Source organism: Ips typographus, linkage group LG8 (assembly GCF_016097725.1).
Source record: "Ips typographus isolate SLU linkage group LG8, UJ_Ityp_2.0, whole genome shotgun sequence".
In the NCBI taxonomy this organism is placed as follows: Eukaryota; Metazoa; Arthropoda; class Insecta; order Coleoptera; family Curculionidae; genus Ips; species Ips typographus.
In genome coordinates this window covers 2,050,455-2,076,187 of record NC_138429.1, presented here as the reverse complement: position 1 = coordinate 2,076,187, position 25,733 = coordinate 2,050,455, and the positions used below count along the sequence as shown (strand labels likewise).

General features: G+C 34.0%; 1 protein-coding gene and 1 long non-coding RNA gene across 2 annotated transcripts; one reads left to right on the top strand and one right to left on the bottom strand.

Moving 5' to 3' along the window:
• Window positions 1-1,688: 1,688 nt before the first annotated feature.
• On the bottom strand, window positions 1,689-24,102 carry Gsc (goosecoid homeobox). Its single transcript, XM_081984970.1, has 3 exons — window positions 23,151-24,102; window positions 13,922-14,175; window positions 1,689-1,933 (listed from the first exon to the last, which is right to left on the bottom strand). The coding sequence occupies exons 1-3, from the start codon at window positions 23,446-23,448 to the stop codon at window positions 1,757-1,759; spliced, it is 729 nt and encodes a 242-aa protein (XP_081841096.1). The 5' UTR covers window positions 23,449-24,102; the 3' UTR covers window positions 1,689-1,756.
• LOC145732609 (uncharacterized) lies at window positions 19,946-21,580 on the top strand. Its single transcript, XR_014179040.1, has 2 exons — window positions 19,946-20,748; window positions 20,811-21,580. It is a non-coding gene; the product is annotated as an uncharacterized LOC145732609 (long non-coding RNA).
• Window positions 24,103-25,733: the final 1,631 nt, after the last annotated feature.

The window sequence follows — 25,733 nt, the reverse complement described above, 5'->3', positions numbered from 1 at the left end:
TGAGTTTTACAGGCGATTTTATCATTGACTGTTCTTTCAAACTGTATTTCAGGCAGTTCAAACTTTGACACCGATTTTCTCACTGACTGTATTAAATTTTATTGTGTTTTTTTTAGGTTATTAAATAGAAAATTTAATGAGGATTTTAAAAATGTGCTTAAAACAATCTTTTTATTATTTCAAGTGAGTTTTTCAGGCGATTTTATCCTTGACTGTTCTTTCAAACTGTATTTTTGACAGTTCCAACTTTGACACCGCTTTTCTTCCTGAGTGTATCAAATTTTGTAGTGTTTTTTCAGATTATTGGATAGAAAATTTAATGAGGATTCTAAAAATGTGCTTAAAACAGTCACTTTCTTATTCCAAGTGAGTTTTACAGGCGATTTTTTCCTTGAGTGTTCTTACAAACTGTATTTGTGGCAGTTCAAACTTTGACACCCTTTTTTCAAGTTATTGGATAGAAATTTATGACCATTTTCTTACTCCAAGTGGGTCACGTGACTGCCTACTTAAATTACCTCTAAAAACCAATATTTTATTTATTTTGACAATTGTCACGTGACCGTCTAGCTAAACAGTGTTCTAGAACCACGTGACAACTGCCACTAACGTCAAATTGTCAAACTGCTCAAAAGCTGCAAAAATCATTGATTAGAAAAGTTTTTAAAACCACGTGATATCTGCCACTAATGTCAATACAAGCAATTGATAAGGAAAACTGTATTTTTCAAGTATGGTTTATATAACAAAGTGGCATTATTTTTTTATGTAAAATCAATGCTTAAAATTTTACCGTTATATTTTTGACCGATTATTCTACCGCCATTAAACATTTTGACTTGGCAACACTGAGTTAGCTCTTCTTCGGCCGTTGTACGTCATCAGTGAGTTTGACGTTTTTAAACTGCATTCCTTTTGCTAAGCGATTAGTTGCGGGCTATTGCTCTCTCTCTCTCACACGCAGTGATTTAACAGATTAGAAGAACACGCAGATTAGATAGAAATCTGACCTAGTTAATCTTGATTTTCAACGAGTTGTGTACATTGTTGCCAGTTTAGCTCAGTTTGCTGTTTTTGTTGTGATTAAAAACTGCGTTTAAAATCGTTAGGATCTTGCATGATGCAAATTGCAAATTGAAAGTAAAATTTGGTTAAAACAAATTTGAAAATTATTATATTTTTGCACTCGTATACTTTACTCGTTTGTGTGGACTGGAATAAATAAAAGAACATTTTGTAATAAAAATGTTTTTAATAATGTTATACGTTATGGTAAACAAAACCTTCATAATATTTAAAAATAATTGCAACAAGAAAGTGTAGTGATGAGTTTATTATTATATTGACACATCGAAAGTATAGTAAGTAGTAGTTAAAACTAAAGCGATTTAATTTACATTATATACAAGTAATGCACTTAATTCTAACCTGTGTGTGTGTAATTTTAGATAAATAGAAGCAGTTAGTCTAAAATTCTTAAATCTATGTAAAGATATTACAGCAATAAATTATGTTTGCTATGTTTACAAAGCGCAATATGTACAGTGCTTACAGTTAAAACAACCATACAGTTTAGAATAATAATTAGTAGGTACATAATATGACATTTAATATACTTCTTAATCTCAGATAAATATTTCTATAATACACTTTATACAGATTTATGTACAGATCAACAATTGACTAGATTGAGTTCATAAATTGTATACTATTGTTGATACTAAAATCATTGTTCTGTCTAAAAAACAAAAATTGTTTAAGCTACTTCTAAATCAGATGAGTCGTCGTCACTGAAATGTTGCGTGGAAGGAGGTGGCAAAATGCGTTGTGGATCGATAGTGGACCTAGAATCTTCTTCCTGTATTTTTCTGAGTCTTTCTTGTTCTTCTCGTTTTTGTTTTCGCCATTTTGCCCGTCGATTTTTAAACCATACCTGAAAAACACATCAACATTATGAGTATCATCAAAGTGTCATCAAGCTACATAGTTAAGAATATTGCACAATTATAGTATTTTCTTTGGTATTCTGTAAACAGGCCTTACATTAATATTTTATTATTCGCTTAAGTGGATTAGGGCAGTTTTAGACTGTGGCTGGTTTTACAAATAAAACTTCGGCAAAAGTTGCTCCACTAGACAAATTGGTTTGATGTACTCTCTTTAAATTTTTTATAAACTCGTTAAAGTTGTGTAAATAATAGAACGAATGAAGTTTAAGCTAGGATAGAAAGGTTTGAATACATATTATAGTAGTCTATTAAAGAGAACGGAAGAACAAATAAGTGAAAATCTATATTGTTTGATTAAATTTTGTTTGCCTATAAATTATGTTACAGGTTATAATGCCTGAAGCACAAATATACTATAAATCATCAGGAAACAGGCATACGAAAATACAATAAGTCATATAAATAAGATTTCACATTAGGCCTCCTCTGGATGTGGAAATATTGAAATAGTACAAGAAAAACAAGAAATCTCACATTTTAACAGTATTACATTGAAAGTAATACTGTTAAAACACATTTGGTACATCCTGTCACTTTTTGCTTTGTAACTCTTTAGGGAGGTCCTTAAGGGTAAAAACACTTTAATACCGTCTTGTAGAGGATGAAATTTCCTACAACTTTTCTTATTTAGACTTTTTTGTAACTCCTTAAATAACGGAGTTACGCTCAGTCGAAATAAAGTTAGTTTGAAAAAGTGTGACCGTTTTAAATGTCAAAATATTATTGGAAGGGTCACGTGACCGTTTCACAATTTAAACTATTATTTTATTATATATTTATTTAAGTCACGTGACTCATTTTAAGGTGCGAAGAATGGTCACGTGACTATTTTCAGTCATCAAATTTAATTTTAAAAATCACGTGATTGTTTTTCAGTTTTAACTGATGTGATTCGTTTTACAGTGAAAATGGTCAGGTAACGAATTGCAATCATCAAATTTATTTTTTAAAATCTACTCTATTTGAACGTCAAAACGTAATCCTAAAAGTCACGTGACAGTTTTAAATGTCAAAATGTAATTTGGAGGGTGGCGTGACCATTTTTTGAACTGCCATTTTGAAAGTCACGTGACTTATTTTGCAGTGAAAAAAATAGACGATTTTTATCAATCAACTTTATTTTTAAAGGTCACGTGACTCTTTTTTAATGTCAAAACAGAATCCCGAAAATTATATGACCGTTTTAAACTCTGTATTTTCTTTAATAATTGAGATATCACAGGGAATAAAAAAGGGAAATGTTCAGAAAATAACGGGCTACAATTTGATGTTATAAATTGTTTTCAATTCTCCTTGTTGTTCTCTCCACAGGGTCTTAAAGAGCACAGAAAATTCCTTACTTTCTTTTCGTCCCTGTATATGACATAAAGACAAACCATTTAAAAATCATAATAAGACAGATGTATTCATGAAGAATCAAGCTACAATTCATTAAAAAATGATCAAAATCGAGTGAAGCATTGAAGAGAAAATTGATGTTAAACTATAAGTCTAAATTTTGCCAGTGTGTGTACAGGGTGCTGAATTTTCGATGGTTTTACGGGGTACAGAGAAAACGGTAATAGATAGAAAAAAAGTAGCATACGTGAGATGACTGGCGAAAAGTGGGCGCCGCAAACTTCTTTTGTTTTAAAGATACGGGGGGTTTTCGAAAATTGGTAATTTTTGAACCACTTCTGTATTTCAGTTGCTCTTAAAGTTATCAAAAAAGGAAGAACGGTTCCCGGTAGAAGTTTTCATATAGAATCCAATGGAGTAGTCAGTTTTTTTCTATTCCGTTTAGTTTCTGACATATGTCAGTAATTTATATTTTTTTAAATGGAACATCCTATATATTTTTACGTCATTTAATTCTGTTGATTTTTACCTTTTCAACGGTGTATTACAACATACAGGTGTGGTAAATCCAAAAGCAACCATAGAAAAACCGTGTAACGGACAGAGAAACGTAGGTAATTGCATGCGCGGGAGAAAGACAGAAAACGAAAAAAATATCAAGTAGGCCATATTTTTAGAGCGCTGTTGCCAAACGTCGTAAGTAAGTTTGTCGAGGGTATTGAATACTTACGGCGTTTGGCAACAGCGCGCTAAAAATATGGCCTACTTGATATTTTTTTCGTTTTCTGTCTTTCTCCCGCTCGTGCAATTACCTACGTTTCTCTGTCCGTTACACGGTTTTCCTATGGTCGCTTTTGGATTTACCACACCTGTATACTGAATGTAATTAATACTAAAATGCGAGAGAAACATAGTCATTCAAAAGTGACGTCATCGATGACGTGAATGCAGTTTTCGTTGACGTTTTCTTTATTTACTCTATTTGCTTCAATACATTTCTGGAAATCATAAAACATAAAAATCACTAGCATTTTCTAGCATATCTAACTCAAAGTGGGAATAACAAAGCTCAGTGTTGTGAATATTGACGACAGCAATAGAGAGGGTAAACGCTTTATAAAATTGATCGAAAGCTCCTCCAATGAGGCGTTTGCCTACATGTCGCTATCCCGGCAAATCTGCGTGCCCTCTTTCCGTTTTGACATTTATTGAAACAGACGGCACAATATTGTATCCAGGTAGATTTCCGGAAGAGCGGATTGATGACGTTTCCCGAATGAGAAATACGCCGACTAAATTGGAATTAGTTCGGGTCGGATGGGCGACGAATCGCGCCTGGTAGCGTCACATCAAAGACAAAAGTAGCGGCTTATTATGTACGTCGCAAAACTGACTTAAAACTGCTTTGTAGCTGCGAAAATGACTGATTTAATTGGTATTATTCGGTCTAAAGCTGACGCTAACGAGCGAATATTTGATATCCTTTTAAACGTCACAGTACAGGGTGTCCCACGACGAAAGACATCGATTGATATTGGAAAAAATGTGGGCATGCCCAATCTAACTAAAATATTTTCAAGATGGTTGCACTTCCGTTTATAGCGGAAGTCGATCACAACTTTCTTATCTTAAATAGAACACCCTATATATTATTACATATTTAGATTCCTCACAAAATTCTGACCAACTTTTGTGTACAATACCCTATGCCTATCTCTAGTCGTTTTTGAAATATTTGATGTTTTTCCAAAAAAGTTGCAACGCTCAACATATTTTTGTACTCTGTCAAAACCGTAATTCATTTTGCAATGAAACTTTAGGGTTATTGTAAATAAAGGATCGTTTTATTAAACTGAGGGTGCGTAATGACTCATTTGTATACAGGGTTGTCAAAAAAAAATCATAAACTTGCCACTAAAAAAAATGAAAAATTTCAAGTTTTTTAAATAGAAACCCACATTTTTTATGACGGAATCATTTTGAGCATTAAAAATTACTATACGTTTCAATTTACTTGCTTATACCTAAATCCAACCCATTGTCATTTTAAAGCAATTATTTCTGACAAATTACTGTTTATTAAGCTTGTAATCTCAAACAAAACACCATTTACAGTTTTCACCCTTTAACCCTTTTATCCCTGCCATTTAGCTGCCAAACCCGCTTTGGCTATTTCCTGCTGTTAAAACAAATGAAAAAATTCGATTTTTTAAAAGCAATACTATTTTCAATTTATGTCAGCAGTATCGCTTAACAAATAATGCTGAAACAATAGTCTCGATATTTTTAGGCTTAAATCCAAGATACAATGATAATAATATTTAAATTTAAGAAAATGACAGAGAAGAAATTGAGAAAGGGGCGATCCGAATCGACCCCGCAAAATAAATACAGGCAAAGCAGTTTAGTTAGTTTAGCAAATGGGGCGAGTGTTTTCTCAGTCCCTAGACTGTGGGGGTATCGGCAGATCTTGATTTAGACGATGATAATAAAATTATTAAATAAACCGTCTCAAAAAATGCCCCTATTTTACTTTTACTTTGTGCAAAAGTTTATTTCCTACCATATACAGGGTAATTCAAATTCGATCCTCACCATTGGGATTCGAATACTGTAAGAGAGGTGACAAAGTTGCCCAATTTGAAGCTGAACCAAATGCCGTTTTAAAAATTTCGATTTTCCGAGTACTTTCAAAGATATCCGAAAAAAACTGAATCTTTGATTGTTTGTCCCAAAACTATAGCTCAAAAACTAAAAGGACCCTCATTTCCTGCATTTTCAACTCATTAGGAGTAAGAAAATTACTGTTTTAAATACATTTTTAGAATCCTCATTAAATTTCCTATTTAATAACCTAAAAAAATACTACAAAATTTGATACAATCAGGGAGAAAAGCTGTGTCAAAGACTGAATTGATAGAAAGACAGTTTGAAAGGACAGTCAGGGACAAAATCGTCTGTAAAACTAATTTGGAATATGAGAATCACTGTTTTAAGTACATGTTTGGAATCTTCATTAAATTTCCTATTCAATAACCTGAAAAACACTACAAAATTTGGTACAGTCAAGGAGAAAAACGGTGTCAAAATTTGAACTGACAGAAACACAGTTTGAAAAGACAGTCAGAAGCAAAACGTACGGATACAAAAAATGCGTTGTTGTCAGCGCAGACAGGACCATCCTAATTTACTTTGGCATACTAATATAACCTCGAGACTCGACTTATTAAAATATAAAACTTATAAAAGCAAAGAATATTAACGAGTTATTCTGCAATTTGCATGCTACAAGTCTTTACCCTGCTTGACTTTGATTATTTTCCAAACCTTAATTACACATTTAGATTTTCGCTTCAAAACTCTTTATTGCGAGCGAATCGAGTTTTCCTTCTTTTGAACAAATTTCCTTGCCGTTCTACATCATTACGACGACGTTAATTGAAGTCAATTATGAAGGCGGGACTAATTTGCGTTAAATAGAAAATTAATAATATAAAACCAAAAACTTTGCAATCCATATTTCCATTCTGATTTATTGGGAAAACTTAGTTTGCCCGATCACCGGGCTAATACAGTTTTAATTAAATTTTCCAACTTTAAAGACTAAATATCAATTTTTTAACCAGAAAGACACAGAAAAATTACAAATCGCCTCCCAATGAACGTAGAATCGAAATGGTATTTAATCTTTTTTTTTTTGGAGCACATCGTTTTTATGATATGAACCAAACATACTTTTTTTTAAATGGGACACCCTATATATTTATGCTGTTATGGAATAAGCTAAAAATTACCTGTTCATTAAGACCCAGGATTAGCCACCCAAACCGTTCATTAAAAGTTTATCAGGATCAAATATTTATAGAAATTTTAAATTTTGGAAGAAAAAAATTTAGATGCGTCACCTCCGGTTTAACCGGAAATAGATGTCAACTTGCTTATTTTAAATGGAACACCCTGTATATTATTGCATTTTTGAATAGTCCTATCGATTTCAAAATACGGTTTTCGAAATACTGACGTTTGAAAAGTGACATTTTTAGTTTTTGGAGTGTCATACCTCCTAATTTGACTAAGATAGAGCAAAACGTCTTTCATGTTCTCATCTTAACTTTTTGAGATCTATTGCGTGGTTATGATAGAAAATTTGACAGGTGTCAACTTTTTTACTGATGTAAAATTTTTGACAACTGTCAAAAGATAGCCAATGAAATGGGCTTTCTAAAGATATGACAAACAACCAAAATTCAAAGTTTTCCAATGTTCTGGTGACATCTTAAAGGATCAGAATCCACTAATGGCATTTGGCCATTTTGGAGTTTCTGACCTGCAAAAACCGTTTGAAAGATTCAGAATAGACAGATTGGAACTGGTGATATTTTGGTGTTTGTGATAAGGATCAGAAAGACTAGTTTTAGAGCCACAAATACCATTTTGGTGTTTCTGCGCTGTACAATACTTGAAAACTAATGCAACTTTTATATCACCCAAATAATAGAAAAACTTTGACACCCACGGACAGACATTAAAATGTCCCATTTAAAATTGGTTCATATCTTAAAAACGATGTGCTCCAGAAAAAAAAAAACGAATTAGATATTTGGTGTACGTTATACTTTCCATAGGAAGCCATTATTTGTAGCTTTTCTGCGTCGTTAATGATAACGAAAATACGGAGGGTATTCCAAATTTTTGAAAATCACCCTGTGGATCAGAAACGGGGGCAGCTGTAGAAAATATGATTGTTCCTTTTACCAAAACCGAAAACCTTTGCTACTTTTGAAGATACCCATCGAATTTGAGACACCCTGTACAACAGAAATTAACTGAATTTTCTTATTATTACATATTTTAGTGCCACCCAAGTAAACTGATCATTGTTTGAACAACGCATATCTTAACTTAAAAATCACTAATCGGTAGTGGTCAGCAAACAACGAAAAGTAAATGGAAATTTTGGTAGGTAGTAGCTTGTCTTCTTGTCTAGCCACTTGACTCATCAATTTTTGGGTAAATATTGGGTACTCGTTGGTATATGGGCTTGTCAACCTCAAGCACGATCCTACTTTAGCTTTTTAGGACAAACGGTCACTGAATACTGAATGACCTAAGGGTAACAGTACGGTAGTGTTATTGCAATTTGGAACGGATTCTAAATGGATTTGTTCAATTTTAGCTTTGGAGTGGCATTAGTGGACGAGCGTTATTGCCACTCGAAAAGACACTTTTTAACGTAAATAGACCCTCAATTAAGCCGAGTTAAGGGGGAGAGCCTCTAAAAGGGCAGCCGTCGTTTCTTAGTCTCTAACAATAACATATTTAATACCGGGCCATTGTTCGGAAACAACCCATATCATCGCATTAATAAACACAATCGGGTTCACCGTGGAAATAATTTGGGTGTTTGTTTTACGTCGAATCGAAGGCAGTATAATGCGGCATCGAACGATATATTGTTTTTCCAAAGGGGCTAAATCTAGCGAAGGGGGTTAATCACTTTTAATTTAATCGAGAAAGTTAAATGGAAAATGTTTTAGAGAAATATAGATAATGCTCTCAAAAAGTAAAAGATTTAGATTAAAAGAGATAAAGCAGCTTATTGTGATTTGATTTTTCTTTTTCCTGCATATTGTTGTGTGCTAGTCAAGACAAAGTAACTAAAATAAAAACCTCGCAAACCATTTAAAAACTAGGAGGAGGGAATGAAGAAGCCTGACATATAGAAGCAATATAGTTATCAAAAAAATTCTCCAGATTTTATTTATGGGTTTCTTCTTCTTCTTCTTCCGATGATGATGGTAAAAATGGCCTAATAGTGTCTGAATGTGTTTTTAAGGTCTCTGCTTTTCTAAAATGACATATTTATATCTAAAAGCTTTAATATGTGTACTTTTTAAAAATAATCATCCATTTTGTGTTGTTTAGCGACATATTAGCAAAAGGTTTCCTAAAACAGTCCCCATTTAACCGTTTTTAGCTTATACGTGTTCACTTTTGTATAAACCCTTTTCGAATTCGCAAAAATTTTTTTCGGTGGAGCGCTCGATTGTTAAAATTTCTTGTCTTTCTCCCGGGGGGATTATTGCGGCATTTCAACGTTGGACTTCCCCCCTTTCTGCACGTAATAATTAACGTCGCGTTGAATTTTTGATCCACCCGAAACAATGAAATGTTTTGAGACTAAACAAAATTAGCCCGAACTGATGTTGATACGCGGTAATAGAATAATCTGACTGGCGGCGGGCAGGGCGGCAAACGAGCGGGGGGCGCGCGGTGCCGCCACCGGTCAAACTTAATTGAATTAGAGCGGGAACGGGGCCCCAATTTAAATTAGGAAACGTTATATATTTTGCTGGGCTTTAGTGGATTATTTCTTTCACCTTAATTCTCACAAATTAAAAACAGTTTACATGCAGTGAATTGTTGATACACAGTGTGTCCGTAAAGTCTCGCATAAATTTTATTAAAAATCAGGGATTCGTTTACTGGGAAAACGCTCGGACACGTCAATATTTATTTTATATTGCGTTTTTTTTTTTGATAATAAATTCATGTATACAGGGTGACCCAAAAACAAGTTAGGACTGTCAACTTTATTTTTTCAAATGGAAACCTCTATTTTTTATTTCATTTTTGGATTCTGCATCGAATTCCAAGTATAACCTAACCTAACTTAATCTAAATATTAATTCAGTTATTTTAACTTATTTTTGGGTCACCCTGTATACATTAATTTATCATCAAAAAAATCGTAATCAAAAATAAATATTGACGTGTCCGAGCGTTTTCCCAGAAAACCAATCTAACTATAACTCCCTGTATTTCTTTATCGAAGCTTTTCTTGAATAATATTATAACTAAATAATTATTGTTTTTTGCTACTAAACACTATTTTCAATAAAACATGTAATTTTCTCGAAAACAGTTGAATATCGACATACATACCCAGAATTTTGTATAAACAAAAATATAGCGAACAAAGATGCGGTAAAACATGGCGGATATGCGTCAAAGCCTCATGTTTTAGTCAAAGTGTCAAAAGTCACGTGTCGACAGAATCTAAACAGAAAACCATCCAATAAACAGTTAAACCAAATCGTTTCGAGCACGTCGGTGAACAAGTAGCAGGTATATAGCCTATCTTATTTAAAATCCGAGTTATTCATTGCCTGTAACTACATGGGTGGTACCGGAATGCATAAGTGGTTAGAACCACTTGAAATGCCGCATTAACACGACTATTTATTTAACTTTTCGCCACCTTATTTACTCAGGAATTTTAGCTTTTAAGTAGATAATAACCGCCTGAAGCTATTTTCTTTGTATAATTTATACGGTAATAGTAATGAGCAGTGAGATCAATATGTTGAAGCTTCTGTTCAGTTTTTTAGTGGCTTCCTATCGGTAGAAAATTGATGCTACATGTTATTTATCCATCCTGAGGAATTAATACATTAATAGTTATTTATATGGTACTAATGTGTTATGTTGAAAATAAGTCACGCAAGATTCTCTAGTGACTTAGAAAACATAACACACGGGTGGCATTCAATGTTTTATCCAACAAGTGGAAAAATCGTTTTTTTTACGAAGTAATAATTAAAATAAGCTTTGTGATGAAATTAAAGCTACCTGCATCTCAGTATCCTATAACTGTCACAATGACTTGACAGTGACTTTTTTACATTTTGGTCAAAGTTGTGTGTTTGTTAGCAAATGTTTATAGCTATTTATGTATCAAGGGTGTTAGAGAGATCATAATGTCCTGAAAGCCGTGAAGGTGACGCTGTGAGCTATCAAGAGAAAGGTGTGAAGAATGTGACAGCCTTTGTCAGTTTGTTCTGTCACATTCTATCAAGACTTCTCTTGCTGCTATGCTGATGATGCAGTGGTCATCTCGGAAGAGGAAAATAACCTACAGATACTCCTGTATAAATTCCAACAAATAGTAATACAAATACTACTTGAATATGAACGTAGGTTATAATCCATAACTCACTAGTGTGTTATCTGATAGTTTAATTGTCTAAAATGTCATTAATAATGACAGTCACAACTGTCATGTGTTGGATAAATTATTATTATAGTTTATCGCCGAATTGAACGAAAAACGGTACATTTAGGATCCAAACAGTCGTCACTAAGACATGTGATACCCCACAAGTAAATCAGTTTTATTTACATGAAGAGAGCCGCGACGAAAGCAAATAAAATCTAGAGCACCCCATTTTCGACGCTTTATGCCTTGAGAAGCCCTATCAGAACGAACGCGTACGCAAATTAGAATACCCCCCGGCTAAGTAAACAGCTATTCTTCTTTTTAATATAAAAATCGATCTTGGAATCCCTATTTTTTCAATCGAGTTTAAATGCATTAGACCGGGGAAATCTTAAACGTACACAAAGTTATAAAGGAAAAGTAATTTATCCGCGGTTTTGTTTCACTTTGTATTTTCCATGGGCTGGACTGCAGCCAATATTATTTATCAGCTATTATAATAAATGTATGAACGTAAACGTAAAATAATATAATAAATAAGTTAACTTTAGTGACACAAAAAACGATTTAAGTCTTGTTTCTCAATATTAAATGAGCCTGGCAGGATCCCCTGTGACGTAGTTAGATACTCTTCAATTTCGTAACGTAGGTGGAAGGCTAGAATCGGGAAGCAAATTATTCACTCTTGGTGCATTGTTGCCAAAGCTATTAACACTTGTCTAATAATGTATTGTATCAATAAACTAATTTTTGTTAATTAGGGTATGTTCTGTTATTCTAGTATGAACGATTGCAAACCTTAAAAGTAAGAAGCTGCAAACATTTTTTTAGTGTGTCTGGGTTTAATTTAAATCGGTGAAACGCTGCAATTAAAAAACAAACATTTTGTATTTTAAAGTAAATATGGCAACCTGCCTCCTGCAACGACATTAGAATATGATTCAGTGAATGACAGTTTTCACATGCTTTTTTACCAAATGTCACATTTGGTAAAAAAGCATGTGAAAACACCGCATGCATTATCATGAATATGCACTCTGACTCCATCCTTCAAAATGTTGACATTACGTCAGCGTCGAGAGCCTATTTGACAGATGACACTAATGCCAGAACTGTCAAATGATCCTGTTCAAACAATAAATAAATAATCAAACTGAAATTATTCATTACGCTGTCTGATTTTTATTTTTGATGTTTTACATTTTAAAATAGAATTTCAACGCATTTATAATGTCAGAATAAGTTGTAAATGACACCAATTTTTAAAGATATAATGGCTTTGAAATTAAACATGTCCATGTTAAAACCGCTTATTGACATCTGACACCTGTGACAGGGTTCAACTTTGTCAAACTGTTAAAGTTAAAATTGGATTTATAAGTTCTTAAAACCGTCACAGTTTTGACCTTGAAAATTATCTCAGACGTCAAAATTTATCTGTCAAAAGTCAAATTAAAAAATGTTGGTTTTAAAAATAGTCTAAAGACACGTGATTCACGTGACCGTAATGAGTATAGTTTTCCTTACTCGGGTGCGGGCAAACTGGCAGTCTCGTGCGGGAAAGTATCACTTTCCGCACTTGTTAGCTAAACAACTATTAAAATTGAAAATTTTCTGTTTGTCTGTCAAATTTTAATAAAGAAATTGAGTTTAAAAATGATTAAGACAGTCACGTGACCCTGATAAATACAATTTTAAACGTGAAAATGTTGCGGTCTTTCTTGTGGACATTTTAAACTGTCAAAATTCAAATGAAATAAAACAGGCATGTGACCTAAAAAAAAAACAATTAAAATCATGCAAACTGTGAACACTGTGAGAATCGGCCATATTGATGACAACATACAAATGGGGCCCTTGGGACCTTATTTTTATGTGTTATGAGAGCCAATTGTGGGACATACAGCTGTGTTAAATCCAAAACCGACCATAGGAAAACCGTGTAACTGACAGAGAAACGTAGATAATTGCATGCGTGGGACAAAGACAGTAAAGGAAAAAAATATCAAGTAGGCCATATTTTCAGTACGCTGTTGCCAAAATCCAATACCGTCGACAAAATTAATTTTTTTTTTTGGCAACAGCGTACTGAAAATATGGCCTACTTGGTATTTTTTCGTTTACTGTCTTTGTCCCACGCATGCAATTATTTACGTTTCTCTGTCAGTTACACGGTTTTCCTATGGTCAGTTTTGGATTTACCACACCTGTATATGTATTGTGTGTTGCATAAAACCATGTTGCTTAATGCGTATTGGTCTAAACTATAAATCATCATTTTCCTTGTATGACATTTGATTTGTTTCACAAATTGTGTTGCTGCTGAATTTGTGTTTAATATAAATATGATATATATAAATTTCTCCCACAGGGAAAGCTCCCACATCCAATAACAATAAGGTCCTACGTCACATGAGACTTTTTCGTATATGGTGTACCAAATAAGTGTGGTTTTTATTATAGTTTTTTTTTGTAGTTAAATACAGTGCGTCCAGGATAAGTAGGGCGCAAAAAAAATTGATAAAAGACCTTATTGGCAGTTATAAAACCTCCCTCGTACAAACATTCTACTAACCTCCACACGTTCCTCTTTCAAATCAACTTTTAAGGCCAACTGTTCCCTCAGGACGACGTCGGGATAATGGGTCTGTTCGAAAGTAGCTTCTAGTTGTTCCAACTGTTCTTCGCTAAAAATGGTGCGGTGTCGACGTTTCCGTTTGGGCGGTTGATGATGATGATGATGGCCCGCAGAACTGGCCAAAGAAGCTGCCTGAGATGCGGCCGCTAATGCATGCACGTAGCCAGGGTAAAGGCTGGGATAAGCCATGGCTGCAACAAGGATAACGAATCAATAACGATACTCCCGAGGGTTTATAAAAATAATATTATGCTTTTTAGTTTGAGTTTATAATGCTCGGGGCCCGTGAAAAACCCTCGCCGACTTCGGAATAAATTTTCGCATGCATGACTACGCTAAACTAAGCCAGAAAGAAACTAAGCAAGTTAAAAATTGAGAGATTTTTTTTTCTAAGTAAGGCGATTTTAATCTTGCGGGAATTCTGTTTAAAAGCTTTACTTTGTGCTGGTTTTTGTTTGCGGACGAAGTTTTTCTTTCATCGGTTTACTGGTTCTTGAAGCGTGAGCGGTATACGGAAAAACGGCCCACCAGGGACTTTGCTCTCTTATTTTTATTTAGACAATTTCATTTTCAATTGTACTGCTTTATTTCATTTAATATGTATTTATAATGTGGATTAAAATTTAAACTGATTTTGGAAGAAGATCAGAATCAGCTGGATCACCCATCTGATGATGTACCACCAGAATCTGTGGAAGAAAGTATACTAAAGTTTTGTATTTCAGTTTGGTGTACCCAAAGTGTTCTAGGCCGGTTTTCTCAGTTGATAGTGTTTTTTTCCATAAAAACTCTGTCTCGATAAAAGAAGCAGAAGTTTTGGGCTACATTTTAACGTTGGAACGAACCTCCTAGCTGTCACATGAACCAAGTTATAATCTGTCAAATTGAGACACCTTTAAAAAGCTTATTCACTTGCATAACGGTCGGTTGTTTGTAATTGTTAATAGAAAATTGTCTTCCTCTTCTTGGAATAGGCTTTTAGCCTGTTTTTCCAGCTTTAAGGAGTTCCTTGCGCCGTCGACATCCAGCTGTCCCTCCACCTCTGGTGGTCTGCCTGGCGGTTTCAAAGTTTGAACTGTCAGAAACACAGTTTGAACGGACAGTCAGGGATAACATCGCCTGTAAAACCCACTTGGATTCAGAAAATGACTGTTTTGAGCACATTTTTGGAATCCTCATTAAATTTCCTATCCAATAACCTCAAAAACACTACAAAATTTGGTACAGTCATGTAGAAAAGCGGTTTCAAAGTTTGAACTGCCAGAAACACAGTTTGAACGGACAGTCAGTGACAATATCGGCTGTAAAACTCACTTGGAGTGAGAAAATGACAGTTTTAAGCACATTTTTGGAATCCTCATTAAATTTCCTATCCAATAACCTCAAAAACAGTACAAAATTTGGTACAGTCAAGTAGAAAAGCGGTTTCAAAGTTTGAACTGCCAGAAACACAGTTTGAAGGGACAGTCAGGGACAACATCGCCTGTAAAACCCACTTGAAGTAAGAAAATGACAGTTTTAAGCACCTTTTTGGAATCCTCATTAAATTTCCTATCCAATAACCTCAAAAACAGTACAAAATTTGGTACAGTCATGTAGAAAAGCGGTTTCAAAGTTTGAACTGCCAGAAACACAGTTTGAACGGACAGTCAGGGACAACATCGCCTGTAAAACCCACTTGGAGTAAGGTAATGACTGTTTTAAGCACATTTTTGGAATCCTCATTAAATTTCCTATCCAATAACCTCAAAAAGAGTACAAAATTTTGTACAGTCAAGTAGAAAAGCGGTTTCAAAGTTTGAACCTCCAGAAACACAGTTTGAACGGACAGTCAGGGACAACATCGACTGTAAAACCCACTTGGAGTAAGAAAATGACAGTTTTAAGCACATTTTTGGAATCCTCATTAAATTTCCTATCCAATAACCACACAAACAGTACAAAATTTGGTACAGTCATGTAGAAAAGCGGTTTCAAAGTTTGAACTGCCAGAAACACAGTTTGAAAGGACCGTCAGAGACACAATTGCCTGTAAAACTCACTTGGGGTGAGAAAATGACAGTTTTAAGCACATTTTTGGAATACTCATTAAATTTCCTATCCAATAACCTCAAAAACAGTACAAAATTTGGTACAGTCAAGTAGAAAAGCGGTTTCAAAGTTTGAACTGCCAGAAACACAGTTTGAAGGGACAGTCAGGGACAACATCGCCTGTAAAACCCACTTGAAGTAAGAAAATGACAGTTTTAAGCACCTTTTTGGAATCCTCATTAAATTTCCTATCCAATAACCTCAAAAACAGTACAAAATTTGGTACAGTCATGTAGAAAAGCGGTTTCAAAGTTTGAACTGCCAGAAACACAGTTTGAACGGACAGTCAGGGACAACATCGCCTGTAAAACCCACTTGGAGTAAGGTAATGACTGTTTTAAGCACATTTTTGGAATCCTCATTAAATTTCCTATCCAATAACCTCAAAAAGAGTACAAAATTTTGTACAGTCAAGTAGAAAAGCGGTTTCAAAGTTTGAACCTCCAGAAACACAGTTTGAACGGACAGTCAGGGACAACATCGACTGTAAAACCCACTTGGAGTAAGAAAATGACAGTTTTAAGCACATTTTTGGAATCCTCATTAAATTTCCTATCCAATAACCACACAAACAGTACAAAATTTGGTACAGTCATGTAGAAAAGCGGTTTCAAAGTTTGAACTGCCAGAAACACAGTTTGAAAGGACCGTCAGAGACACAATTGCCTGTAAAACTCACTTGGGGTGAGAAAATGACAGTTTTAAGCACATTTTTGGAATACTCATTAAATTTCCTATCCAATAACCTCAAAAACAGTACAAAATTTGGTACAGTCATATAGAGAAGCGGTTTCAAAGTTTGAACTTCCAGAAACACAGTTTGAACGGACAGTCAGGGACAACATCGCCTGTAAAACCCACTTGGAGTAAGAAAATGACAGTTTTAAGTAAATTTTTGGAATCCTCATTAAATTTCCTATTCAATAACCTCAAAAACAGTACAGTCATATAGAAAAGCGGTTTCAAAGTTTGAACTGCCAGAAACACAGTTTGAACGGACAGTGACAATATCGCGTGTAAAACCCACTTGGAGTAAGAAAATGATTGTTTTAAGCACATTTTTGGAATCCTCATTAAATTTCCTATCCAATAACCTCAAAAACAGTACAAAATTTGGTACAGTCATATAGAGAAGCGGTTTCAAAGTTTGAACTGCCAGAAACACAGTTTGAACGGACAGTCAGTGACAATATCGCCTGTAAAACCCACTTGGAGTAAGAAAATGACTGTTTTAAGCACATTTTTGGAATCCTCATTAAATTTCCTATCCATTAACCTCAAAAACACTACAAAATTTGGTACAGTCATGTAGAAAAGCGGTTTCAAAATTGAACTGTCTGAAAAACAGTTTGAAAAGACAATCAGGGACAAAATCGCCTGTAACACCCACTTGTAGTAAGAAAATGACTGTTTTAAGCACATTTTTAAAATTCTCATTAAATTTCCTATTCAATAACCTGAAAAAACATTACAAAATATAACATGTAGATTTAGAAATTTGCAGTGTATATAAACTGTTTCCCAACCCACTTAATGGCAATGTTATTAAAAACGGTAGATTAAATAAAAGAAAACAGAAGAACGGTAGAAGAACCACAAAAACGGTAGACCAGGCAACATTGATGGCCATATTGGCCATAATATTAAACGGAAATGCAGGCAGTATTTTGACAGCTGACCACACGCATTTTAGTGTCAATTTATTTGTATCTACGTCACATTGGATTGTAATTATTTTTAGTTTTAACAACTTTTATATCTAAAAACATAGTTTATAAGAAAATTATAGTTTCTGAATTCATATATAATGCTGCTTTGAATTTACTGGATAATTATTCCAACGGACTAAATCTCAATACCTAAAAATGTGTGAAAGCGTTAAGTAATATAAGGCTCTGTATGTAAGTATGCATGTCTTCCACAATAAAAACTGCTGTGAAGTGTAAATTCACGCCAGCTTAGGTTTTTAGTATAAAACGATTTAAATTCCCCGCTGCGAGTGCTTTCCAAGGAACACTTATTTTTACCATTCCAACACATTTTAAAGTCTTACACTAAAAGTATTATCAGCTTCGAATGTTTCGCGTTTTCATAACCGCAGATTACGCAACTAAAAAAAAGTTTTTCCATTATTATTAACGAAAATGTTTTACGTTTTTATTTATAAACAACGTGCGTATTTGACAAATACCGCATAATAGTTTTATTATCCGGAGCGGTGTTTGTTTTATTTTTGCGGCGATCGCAGTTTTGACTTTTAATTTAAAATAACAAGGATTCGCCAGCGTAGTACGTTAATTATGGAATACGTCCAAACCGACAATGCCACAATAACAACCCAAATACAATATGCACTTCACTAATGCAGGTCTTTTGTTTATTTGAAAACTTTTTATTGTATTTATTTTTTGTGCTATATTTTATAAAAAAAAACGTCACTTGAATCAATTAGTTCGAAATTGTTTATAAATAGCTAATTACTATTATTATATTTGCTTGTTATGTACAACAACCACACAAATATGTATGCAAGTATTTCAGTATGTTATTGGTTAATATTAAATGATGTTTTTATCTGCGATTTCACAAGCGGTCTAAAATAAGCCTATTGTGTACCTGTACTGCCTCATATCCTAGGAGGTAAAAAAATAATGTCCAAAACTTGATCCAGACTAAAAGCGTTGCATTGAGAAAAAAGCAGATGAAATTAATGCAACACTTACTTTGCTTTGATTGGCTTGTCAGGCTTGGCTCTGCAATACAATCCTTTCATGTTCTTATTCTGAAATACAGTTTTCCTGAAGGTGTCAGGGCTAAATTTGTGATCAAATTCAAAATCCACATAAACAAACGGACTGACCACCGCCTTCTTTACAAGAAAGCCTAGAATGTCATTTTAATGGCGGCGTTATCGGATTTTTTTTTGTACACAAACCTATGGAGATGCAGTAGAAAATATGTTTTTTTTAATTTTTTCGTGTAGTTGATTAGAAGTTGTGAGTGAAAAATCAAAGAACGCTTCATTCCTGATCCAGATATGTATAGATATGGCTTTTTATATCCAATAAAGTCCAGCCAAAGCAAGTTTGGTTAGAACCCTTTGTCTTGGAAAGTACAACAAACTAATGTAAAAACTGCTCAATCAAAGAAAATTTGGAAATCCTTGAATCTAGGTAAGCAAAAGTGGTAAATGGGTTTTATATTATTACCAAGACCTTTCTTTTAAAATGTAAATGTGCCAATGAAACTTCTAAAAGCTGACCTGTTTCTTCAGAGTAAACCTTTGTTGCTCTCAAAATGCAGGCGGCCTCAAAATTTAACTCACTTATGTATGTAAGAGGCAATAAGTTTACTGAATGAGAAAGCATATTGTACTTACCACTGAGTATTGTGTTGGAGTAAAATCATTCCAGTTCAAAGCTTTCAACCACTGTTGGGTTCGAGCAGGGTCTTTTGGAAAGGAAAGGACACTTTTGGGCCTTTCTCCAAATTGCTTTTACAATTTGGCAAACAACAAGTGTGACGGCATATTGTAGAGGCAATAGAATTTAAGTTAAAAAACCAACAACAAATTATAGAACAATGAAGGAACAATAACAATAGTGATAACACAATAAAATGAACACAAACTACACTTTCACTAGAACAACAAACATATAAACAACAATATATAATAGCAAACAAAAATTACTTTGGCAAGTAATCCCAAGTCTTGACTTTAAACTTTAAAAATTAATTTAATCATCCAAAAACTCAATTTCCACAATACAAACAAATGCAAACTGTCAATCCCATATTTCGGCCATATTGGAATTTTTGGCATGCACCTTCTTGGCTTTCTTGTACAGAGGGCGGTGGACTGACACAAACTGATTGACACAACACGGCTAATAGGATAACAACACAAAGCTATTTCCAAAGTTGTCTAACAGAGGGCGTATCATGGCTGTCTAGCGTCATCTGTCGATTACGGTTACGCGCTCCGAATTTACACGGAACGCGGTTCTTGAAAAATGTTATCGGTTTTCTGGCTTCAAATCTCCGTTGTTCTATGAGAATGGTATTTTTGCAGTAATCGTTATATATGTACACATATACCTATATGAAACGATACACATCCTATCTTTGTTTACCTTATTACGCTTTCACTGTGTCATCTGTCAAAAATCGTGATGTCCATGGCACACTAATTCAAAATTCAAACGTCAAACACCTTAATACTACTAATTGCGTTGTTGTATTGTCAAATAAAGTTTCAGTGAAGCCGTAAAGCGAACTAAATCGCCGAAATGAGTGATAGTGATAAAATAAGTTGTACACCACCTGCTTTAGCAGCAATAGCGTCAAATACGCTAAATAATTTGATTGCTGGCAGGTCCCGCGAAATGTATGAACGAGCGTACAATAAATTCACCACTTGGGCCAGAGAACACCAAGCGGTCAATTTTACCGAAAATGTTGTATTGGCCTATTTTGCCCATTTAAGTAAATCATTGTTCGACAATGTGGGCGCAATATTCCATGCTTAAAGCTGAGCTAAATATTAAAGACAGTAAGCATTTTTAAAGCGAAAAAGTGAAAACTATGCAGCTAAAAAGTCTAAAACTTTCACCAAGAACCAAGTAGACACTTTTTTAACAGAAGCACCTGACAAAAAGTATTTAGCCATGAAGGTAAGATCCGAAACAAAAATGAATTTATGATTTTTTTTAATACCTATATTCAACATTTTTAGGTTGTTTTAACATACGGCATATCAGGGGCATGTCGATGTAATAAACTGGTAAACTTGAGAATTCAAGATATTGAATACATGGAAAAATTAATTCTGGCCCAGAACATTTACAATTGTTGGAGAATTTTACATAAATATTTGTAAAAAATACTTGTCTCTTCGTCCAGATGTTATTGATACAGATCGTTTTTTCATTAAATATCAAAATGGAGTTTGCCACAGAGTTGTAATGGGTATTCACAAAATGTCAAGTATTCCCAAGGAAATAGCGTTGTTTTTGAAATTGGCTGATGTCAAAGAATATACTGGTCACTGCCTTCGCCTAAACTCTGCAACTCTTCTTGTAGATAATGATGGAGACATTTGTTCACTGAAAAAACACGGTGGTTGGAGGTCTACAACTGTAGCAGAAGGCTACATTGACGATTCTTTAAGAAATAAAAATGACACAGCAATGAAAATTCTGGATGTAAATGATTGTAATTTAATACCAATGGAGAACAATACCACAGATGATATCAGAGAACCAGTAATTTCAACAAACCCACAACAACAACCTACTTTAAATGTAGACCATGAAGTAAAGGGGCAGGAATTTCATTTATGGCAGAATTGTAAATTTGAAAATTGCTCATTTAAACTGACCGACAAAGAAAATGTGTAGATTATTAGTTACATTTTTCTATTAATTGATATTTTAATTTATGTTAATTGTGTTGTGAATATAAAAAGTTTGTAATGCAAGGAATAAAGCAAACAAACATGAAAAATCAGTGGTTTATTATGCCTAATGAAAAAGTTGAATTTATAAGATTGTGTTATGATTGACCAAATTATGTATGCTGGTATTATCCTAACTAGCCAACAAATTGGGTTTTCCGGTCAAAACATCGCAAATCCATACACCCTGTATACATGCCGCTTGAAAAAAAAATAGTATACGGTACACGGACGTAGAAAGCCCCCAATAATCGCCTCCAATAATCGCCTCTTTCTACGCCTAATAACATAATATACTATTTTCTACGGTTGCCTGAAATTATGGGTTATATTTTGACGTTTGCACAAATCTTCTAACTGTCATAGTAACCAAGTTAGCACGTGTCAAATAAAGACACGTATCATTTAAAAGAAACAGTTGAAAAATTAGTAATTTAAATTTAGACAGTGGTAAAATTGTAAGAACTAGGTCACGTGACTTGATAATTCAATTTTTGAGCTTGCAACATTGTAAAGGCCAATTGACATCTGTCAAAATTAGTCACGTGACCTTTAAAATGTGGTTAATTTAAAAAATTGGTAAATTAACTTTAGACTATTTTAGACAGTTGTAAAAGCTGAAAAACAAAAGTAAAAAACGTATCAAAGTTACATTTTTCAAATGGAATACCTAGTATTTTACTTAATTTTCAGAATCTACGTTGAAAATAAGAAATGATTTTGTTAAGGTGAAATAGGATGTCTAAACTTTACAGTTTCTCAGGTATTGGTTATTTTCTAAAAATGTAGAACAAATTTTAAAGTTTTTGTAAGTTCTTTGTACTAAAATGTTAGTTTATACAATGGAAGAAAGGATAGATATGATCTTTGTTCTTGGAGAATGTCTAGAAAATTGTTTATTATGACCTCACGAGTTTTTGCTACAAAATTTCCCAACAGAAAACATCCAAACAAATTCGCTTTTAAAAGATTATTAAGTAAATTTAGACAAAGTGGTAGTGTTTAATATGAGAAATCCACAAAACACAAGCCATTCAAACATTGAATTGGACGTCATCATAATAAATAAATAAAAATAAAATAAAATTTTTGTAAATTTAGCTCTGTTTAGCGATGAGTGCACATTTCACAATAATGGATCCGTCGACAGACGTAATTTTCATTATTACTGCGATTCGAATACCCATAAGATGATGTTATCTGTGTATAATAGGCAGATATTTGATTGAACCGTATTATTTTGAAGAAAATTTAAATGGCATAATATTTTTGGACTTTTTAAGCAATCATCTTCCCATTTTGCTGCAAGATATTCCTTTAGAAATAAGGTCAACAATGTGACTCCAAAAGTTCGACATTTTTTAAATCATCAATTCCATAATAGCTGGATTGGAAGAGGTGGATTTCAAAAAGTTTATTTCTGTCATCAGAAAAAGGAAGAAAATACCTTTTAATCCTCAAAGAAATTATTAAAATCGAGTGAATTAATTTGAAGAAACGGTCAGAAATGATGCTGTCCCGTTCGTCCAACCAATTTCACCACGTTCACCATTTTCAAAATTTTTTTAGAAATTTGACTTCGGTAGACATAGAATTATGGTCATGTGTGTTAGTACTTACCTAATAATTCTGCGGAAGTAGTGCCAAAACCAGCACTAGCTGCAGCAAAATGTCCAAAATTGAAACCGCTCGGTTGTCCACTTTGAAATATCGCTGGTGGTCTGGGTACCGCAACAGGAACAGCCCTAGGCCTCGATAGGATACTATCAATGGTAAACAATGAACTGGCTGATGAAGACGATGACGATACCGACGGTCCGTTTTTCCTGTATACAGGTTTGAAACCCTCGTGCATTTGATTGAGAAACATTAAATGTTGCGGAAGAACCGCGGTTTGAGGAGTGGACGTTTCGACCATCCTGTAATCCTCCTCAGAGTAATCTTCCGCGCCGCTGGATTCGCACCAGTCCAAGTCACTAACTTCGCGTTTTACGTTAGCCAGCGTAACCAGATGCTTAAAAAAGAGTCACTAAACCGGACCAGAAACTGACAGAGTTTAATGTGGAGCCGGATTCCGGTTAAAATTCGGAGTCTCCCCAAAAGAAATCGAAGAGCGACAAGGCAACGCCTCCGATGCCTTTCATTGGTCGACGGGGCCCAATAGCACAAAGACATATGAGGGCGCTTTTATGGAGACGTCACCGGATAGAGGGGTTTTTGATATTATTTGTCCCTTTTGTCTCGTTTGCTTGAGCGTGCGAGAGGTAATCGGCTAGCCATTTAAATCACCAGTTTAAATTATGGGTATTACGTTTTTGCCCTGCCATATTAAATAGGAAATCTGGGAGTTTTAAGATTTTGTTTGTTATTTAATTCTTTTCATTATGGATAATGTTAGGGGAAGCGAGACAGACCGGAAAAAAATAGCTTTAGGTTCCAACCTCCCCTTGTGTGCATTTAAGCGTGAATTTCCATATTATGTACCACCAGGTATATTACAGCTTGTAATTTTGGATTATGTTATTATACTTTGGTTTTGTTAATATTCCTTTTGAAACTAAACAATGTTTTATTTTTTTAATAATAGTAAAAATAAACTAAACGCATATTACTAAACAAAATAACAGATTATTAATTTGTAATTGCCATTCTTGACAAATGGCGAATGTAATAATGATTTCTTACTAGTACCTACTTGGTATAATATTTAAATTTATTATGCAGTGTAAGACGTTGACGTTGAAACTGATTATAGTAGTATTTGAAAATTAAACATGAAAATTATGAACACAGCACTCAAGATGACCATCCAGATTTGTTGTTGTTTGTCAATCAACATTTCAAACTTAAAATTTTACGTCCAAATAGTCAAAACTGCAGTATAATGAACAAATTGTTACAATTAGCAAAAGATCCACTCAAAAACTGTATGTAACGGTAAAACTAAAACTGTCCATAGGAATACCGTTACTGACAGATTGACGTTTAAAACGCGCCACGTTGCCAGATGTCTTGTGTTTGAAAAACATTTGATTTTAACTGATTTGTCGGAGATCTTTGGAAATTTTGATTAGTGTTATTAATCATTCTACTTTGTCCTGATCTAGGTCTGAATTGACCAAATCCTGCAAACTGTAAATTATTTCTTTGTGGAAAATTGTTTCTGTGAGTATTAAAATACTGCGGCATTATTGGCGTATAACTTACATTTTGCTGGAAAGGAACAACATTTCTGTGCGTAGGTTGTGTTGTATAGTTGTTTTGTGTGGGACGAAAGTGTTTGTTTTGAGGTGTTTTGTGAATTAGTTTGAATTTTAGAAGAAGTATTTTGTCTATTCTTAAAATTAAGAAAGTTTCCTTCTTCAATTGCATGAGAAATAGCTTCTTCAATTTATAAATGTTTATGTAACTAAATTACCGTATTCAGCAATTATCAAAACAACAAGAAACAAACAAGCAAACAGCAAAAACGTCAAACTCACTGATGACGTGCATTGCTCCCATTAGTGCTGACCGCTTTAATTGCCTGCGCGAGACAAAGACAGAAAACCCTAAAAAATATCTAGTAAGCGAAAACATCGGGGCAATGTTGCCAGACGCTTTTTTTCAGTAATTTAGTAGACGAATTCAGAGAGACGTTTGACAACTTTGCAGCAAAATTTCAACCTACTTTTTTACTTTTTCTGTCTTTGTCTCGTGCATGTAATTATCAATGTTTCTCTGTCAGCTACATGGTTTTCCTATAGCCAACACTTTGTATAATAGACTTTTATAAAAAAGGTGTCTCCCTGGAAAATAAAGTTGACGTGTCCAACGGTTTTTCGGACTAATCTACAGGGTTTCCAAAAACGTCTCTGATAGTTTTTTTTCAATGCGCCACTCTGTAGATACAAATTTTAAACAGAAATAGCTTGATAAGAACAGAGAATCTATCGCAAATCAACGCTCTAGACTGGATAGAGATAAACTTTGTAAGTGACATGTGTCAATGTGGCAAAAAAGATATGACGTCATTTAACAGTTACTCATAAGAATGAGTTGTTAATCAGACTTTCTAATAAACCTGTTGAATGGCGTCCCATTCGGTTTGGCACTTTTCATTTACAAATTTTATCTCTATTTTTGTCTTGATTTGCAATGCAAAATACAATAAAAATACATTAACTGTTATGCGAATTTTACAAGTACTGAGGCTAATAGGTT